Source organism: Cetorhinus maximus, chromosome 7 (assembly GCF_964194155.1).
Source record: "Cetorhinus maximus chromosome 7, sCetMax3.hap1.1, whole genome shotgun sequence".
NCBI lineage: Eukaryota > Metazoa > Chordata > Chondrichthyes > Lamniformes > Cetorhinidae > Cetorhinus > Cetorhinus maximus.
This window is the reverse complement of record NC_135885.1, coordinates 24,934,749-24,941,023: the sequence shown is the minus strand read 5'-3', so window position 1 is coordinate 24,941,023 and position 6,275 is coordinate 24,934,749. Positions and strand designations below refer to the sequence as shown.

Sequence of the window (6,275 nt, the reverse complement as noted above, 5' to 3'; positions counted from 1 at the left end):
TATATTTATATGGTTGAACATTACTCAGTTCAGGAATTCGGAGGAATACCACGAAAGACAAACATTGATTAAGATGCAAGATTAAATACAATTTAAAACGTTTTTTTTAAATGAGGGAATCTGTTCAGGAAGGGCAGTTCGTCGAAAACTATTTCGCTGAATGTGAGCTGCTTCATTGAAAAGCGACTTCGATCATCGGTTTTCTGGAACCTTCTTGATTTAGGAGAAGGATCAACCAGTGACAATAAATCCCTAATCCGATAATACGGATTAGTATTTAAAGGAGAGGCCGAGGTTTCCAGGGTATTAAAGCGCCGAGTGCTTGTTACATAGATGTGCGAACGAAGGTAAATTCAATCCTAAACTGGGTAAAAGGTGTGGAATCCGCTGACTGAACTCCCCCTTTTCCTGATCGAAGACGTTTGTGCGAAAATGGCCCTGGTGAAGAGCGGTTGGTTGTGGAGACAAAGTGAGTGTTTCTGAAGTGTAGATTTTATTTTGAAAAGGGGCTCCTGAAAGGATTTAGAATCTACATTAATTTTGCTGAATTTAACTTTCGCATCAAATTGAAGTTTATAACAAATACTTAACAAGTAATTAAATCAATCAGCATCGTTGTAGTTAAATTTATAATATTCAAAGTTTTGTCATAAATTCAAAAGGTATTTTATTGAGAAGCAGTGTGCCCACTCTTCCCACTATTTTTTTTAAGGGGGAAAGGATTTAATTTGCTTTGGAATTATTTATACTTAGTCATAGAATTTAGTAGCAGTACATACAATGATTTTCTTAAATCTCACACTAATACAGGAAAGGCATGAAGGGTAGATGAAAATACATTAAGAAAATATGTAACTTTGTTGGCATATACAGGCTCAATACTTCGGCGATGGAAGAAGAACTGGTTTGATTTGTGGCTGGACGGTATCCTTGTGTATTATGAAGATGAAAATCGCCGTCAATTGGAAGACAGTATCCATCTGAAAATAAACTGCATAAGTATAAAGGCAGGGTATGAATGCATAGGTAAGCGTTATCTGTCATGTATATTTTACAATGTCGTGTTTCAAAATTCAGTGATGAGCCAAATGAACACTTTGGTGGTTTAGGACAATGGACATCCATTCGATGCTGTTAATAAGAATCTCCCATGTGAAGTCTGGGCAGTCTCAGCGTATCGGAATAGTTGGTGTGAGAAGTGATAAGATTCCCGCTGGTGCAATAACTTGCTTAATATGGGAAGTCCCAATAAACTTCCCAACTGAGATAACTTTTCCTCTTTGGGATGAAAGGGTCCACTTCCCCTATAGTTGCTTTTCTGAGTTAATGTGTATCATTAAAAACCCTACAAATGTTTCATGATGACATGACTGCAACTGTCTTGACTGGGAGATCTGAAACAGGCGTCCTCAAAATCCAGACTGCTGTCCAGCAAGGCTGTGTGATTGTCTCCATACTATTTACAATCTACCTGACTGTGGCTATTCACCTAATCAAAGATCAACTGCCCTCTTGTGTGAGTATTAAATACCACCTGGCTGCAAAACTCTAACCTCAGTCACCTCCATGCCAAAACTAAACTGACCACCATGGATATATACGATCCACAATTTGCGGATGACTGCAATGTTGTTGCCCACTCTGCACCAGATTTGTAAGCCACTCTTGATCTCTTCAATTCAGCATACAAGAAAATCAACCCACACTTGGTCAGCTGAATATTCCACCTCCCATATATGTTGAAGGAGAGATTCTGGAATATGTTGGGCACTTCTCATACCATGGCAGCCATCTTTCTCGAAAGGCCACCATTGACGAGGAGATTCAACACAGGATCAGCTGCACCAGTTCATCCCTCTATAAACTAAGGCAGTGAATATTTGACAGAAGACCTCCTCAAGTCAATGTATGTCCTATAGGCCAGAATTTTTAGAATGTCAGGGTTTTCTATCCCACCACCCAAAGAGTTGATGGAAAAGGCATCACTGCTGATGCTGGCTCCCCCACATCTATTTAATGCTCCAATGAGCACTAATTGGCTGGAGGCAGGACTTCTGCCCCTCAGTCAGGAGGATGTCCCACCTCAGAGAGCTGCCGACCAATCTGATTGACCAGCAGCTCTCTAGTGCCAGCTGCGTCAGAAGCTGCAGTAGACAGGACTGGGACTACAAGCTATCTCCAGAGTCCTGACATCCAGGAGTCCAGGACCAGGTAAGTATGGGGTCTAGAGGCAGGGATGATGTGGAGAGGCCAGGGGGATTGGTGCACCTGTGGAGGGTAAATGTTGTGGGGAGCACCCAATGTTGAAAGGAAGCTATTAACGGAGGCACACTCCATCCCCCCCATCACTTCCCGCCCATGGCTTGTGGGAAGGCATCCAGGGAATTTTACAGCTCCCCCCAACCCCCCACCAACCTGCAAACCCATCAGTGGGAGAATGTAAAATTCTGCCCCTGGTGTACAGAGCAGTTGTATTTACCACACTTCTGTACTGCAGTGAGACCTGGACTGTGTATCTGCGAAACATAAGAGCACTAGAGAAATTCCATCAGCATTGCCTTCACCCCTCCTTTGGATCCAATGGGAGGTCCGTTGAACAAATGCTAGTGTCTTTCTTAAAGCCAGTTCCACAAGCATTTAGAAAAAACTCCTGCAAAATCAACTATGATGGACTGAACACTCCGGCCGGGATTTTCCGACCCCGTCGCAGGTGTGACCTGCTGCGGGCAAGGCGGCGCCCCAGCCATTAACTTGCAGCGGGACCAGACTGGAAGATCGTGGCGGTGGGCGGATGCGGAAAATCCCACCGTATGTCCGGATGGCTGGAAAGTGTCTGCCCCTCCAGACCCTGTTTTCTCAACTCTCAAACGGCCAATATTCTGGTGGAAGGGCAAAGAAAACGCTTCAAAGACACTGAAGCTCTCCTTGAAGCGTGACAGCATTGACATTAATGACTGGGAGGTGCTTGATACCAATCATTCAAAATGGTGACAACTTGTCCATCAAACTGCATCATGCTTTGAGTTACCATGTCTTAACAATGAGGCAGAGCGGCAGCAGAGAAGGAAAGAATAGGAAGGAAATTCTGCACTCTGGATTCCAGTGCTTCATGGGACAACCTGCCACATGTGCCAAAGATCAGTTATATTCAAAAACTTCTAAAAGTGCCTCTCATTATCCTTTGCCTATAAAAGCTCAATAGATTGCAGAAAGTTGATTTGCACTGAACATAATTTGCACTTAAAATTCCGCAATCGCTTATGTTGGTTTTGCCACTTACAGAAAATCAGGTTAATCACAGGTGGTAGGCTGGACAGACTGATTAAAAATTTTTTGCGATAAACCCCACTTTCATCATATTGCTCCACCAGCTTCTCAAGGGCAATTAGGGATGGGCAATAAATGTTGGCCCAGCCAGTGACGCTCACATCCCATGATCGAATAAAAAAAAAAGTGACCACTCTTAACTATGTAATATTTTTTAAAACATAAATTTTAAGAAAATCTGTTTTGAAACTTTGCCCAACTTTTTAAAATTCATCTGTGGGATGTGAATATTACCGGCAAGGCCAGCATTTGTTGCCCATCCCTAATTTCTCTTGAGAAAGTTTGTTGAACTTCTGCAGTCCATGTGATGTAGGTACACCCATAGTGCTGTTAGGAAAGGAGTTCCAGATTTTTGACCCAGTTGTAGCTGTAGGCTACAATGCTGAGTATTTTAAGTTTTAAAATTCTGCATTGCATGAACAAAACAGCAACGGTACATCCATCTGCAGAACCATATTGACTAGTAAACCAGGGCAAAATATCATTGCTTATGTGGTGAAAATAAATTATGCAGTATTGCAATCTGGAATTTTCCACATGATACTTACAAAGTAGAGGTCCCTTTTTAGTTTAATTGATCAACATAACACAGGGAAAGTACTAGCAGAAGTGAAGAACAGGTAGATAGTAATATTGCAATGACATTGCAATGGCATACAATGTCTTCTCAGTCTTTTTTCACAGATGCCTTCACTAATAATCATTTAATATCGCCAAACAACTTAAATTCAAAAACCACATTCTGCAACTTTCTACTACCTTTTTATTTATGACAGCAGCTGTTTCTTTCTTTGAATATTTTTAAGGCAGAGGTAGATAGATTCTTGAATAGCAAGGGGATGAAAGGTTATCGGGGTTAGGCAGGAATGTGGAGCTGAGGATACAGTCACATCAGCCATGATCTTATTGAATGGCGGAGCAGGCTTGAGGGGCCGAGTAGCCTACTCCTCCTAATTCGTAAGTTTCAGCTTTTAATTGGATTAAGTTCTTTTAAAGGAAGAAGATAGCCTAAGGATAAGTATTCATAAAAACAAGTTAAAATGATTTAAAAAATAATAATTCTCAGGATATCAACATCACTGACACGGCCAGTATTTATTGCCCATTCCTATTTGTCCTTGAGAAGGTGGTGGGCCTTCCACCTGAGACTTTGCAGGCCATGTAATAAAGATACTTCACAGAATGCTGTAGGGTAGGGAGTGCCAGGATTTTGACCAAGTGATGATGAAGGAATAATGTTCAAGTCAGAATGGTGTGTGACTTAGAGGAAAACTTGCAGGTGCTAGTGTTCCCATGCACCGGCTGCTCTTGTCCTTCTAGGTAGTGGAGGTTACAGGTTTTGAATACGCTACCAAAGAAATATTGGCGAGTTGCTGCTGTGCAACCCATAGATAGTACACACTGCAGCTTCAGTACACCAGTAGTGGAGGAAATAGATGTTTCAACTGGTAGATGGGTGCCAATCAGGCAACTACTTTGTCTTGATTGATGCTGAGCTTCTTTAGGGTTGTTGCAACTTCAAGTCAGGAGTAACACGTCACACTCCTAGATGTTGCAAAAGCTCTGGGGTGTTAGGAGTCATATGCTGCGGAACGCCCAGCCTCTGACCTGCTCTAGTAACCATGGCATATATGTGTCAGTTCATGTTGAATTTCTGGTCAATGGTGACCCTCGGAATGCTGATGGTGGGGGATTTTGTGATGATAAGCAGGTGAATACCAAAGCAAGGGTATTCATATTCATTCTTATTGGAGATGGTCATTGCCTTTGACTTGTATGAGGCTTGATTTGCACCCTTTCCACAAACATTCACTCTCTCCACCACCGACATAGTGGCAGCAGTGTGTACCATTTACAAGGTGCACTGCAGGAACTCACCAAGGCTCCTTAGGCAGCACCTTCCAAACCCATCACCACTACCATCTAGAAAGACAAGGTCAGCAGACACATGGGAACACCACCACCTGGAAGTTCCCCTCCAAGCCACTCACCATCCTGACTTGGAAATATATCGCTGTTCCTTCACTGTTGCTGGGTCAAAATCCTGGAACTCCCACCCTAACAGCACTGTGGGTGTACCTACAACACATGGACCGCAGCGGTTCAAGAAAGCAGCTCACCACCACCATCTTAAGGGCAATTAGGGATGGGCAATAAATGCTGGCCTAGCCAGCGATGCCCATATCCCTTGAATGAATTTTTTTATAATTGCAGCGTGAAGCTCCTTCTATTCTTTCCGAGCCTTCAGTTACATGTTTGTATTTTCCCATTTCCCACATTCTATATTCTTGCAATTTTCATTTGTGCTGCACTAGCTACTTACCAAAATCTGGTTTTCATGGAGTTCTTCCAGATATCACAATGGGGATGAATTCAAAGAAACATAAGATAAAAAAAAATCTCAGAACTTACCCTTGTTTTATAGCAGCATAAGTTTGATGGGCAGATCCTAGAGTGTAGATGACAGCTTAGGACTGATGATGTTGTCTGGGGGCTAAATCCATCGTTTACCGGACTACACTTTAGCTAAGGTGTGCGCATCTTAAACTCAACTTCACTTCTAGCAGAATTTAGTGCAGAACATAAATGGGATGTAATGCCAGCCCTGAATAATATTTTTAAAAAGCTAATTTTGCAAACTGACATCCATGGAAACAACTAAGAGGCAAAAGAGCACACAGTTCTGTCTCTTACCTGTTTATTATCTTTTTAACCATCATTAAACCTTTCCTTCCACAGAGGGCTTGCCACCTGAACAGAGCAGTAGGGAATGTATGATGATGATTTATCTAAGAGATGGGTCAAAACTGGCACTTAGTGCCGACAGCGCTGATGATGCATTGTAAGTATATCATGCCTGCTCCCTTTCTACATACAGAAAATTGATGTATCAACCTAGTAAAATAATTTGTCCAGTGAGTGTTATCAAGTGTATTGTGAACATGTAG

The 6,275-nt window shown here is 42.2% G+C and overlaps 1 protein-coding gene across 1 annotated transcript in view; it reads left to right on the top strand.

Annotated features, from left to right (window-relative positions):
• The first annotated feature begins 260 nt into the window (after positions 1-260).
• plekhb1 (pleckstrin homology domain containing B1) overlaps positions 261-6,275 on the top strand; it is a 98,358-nt gene continuing 92,343 nt past the window's right edge. Inside the window, exons 1-3 of the mRNA XM_078545232.1 lie at positions 261-469; positions 874-1,026; positions 6,067-6,169. Of these exons, the coding sequence (XP_078401358.1) occupies positions 433-469; positions 874-1,026; positions 6,067-6,169 (293 nt within the window). The 5' untranslated portion in view covers positions 261-432. The remainder of the gene's footprint in view (positions 470-873; positions 1,027-6,066; positions 6,170-6,275) is intronic.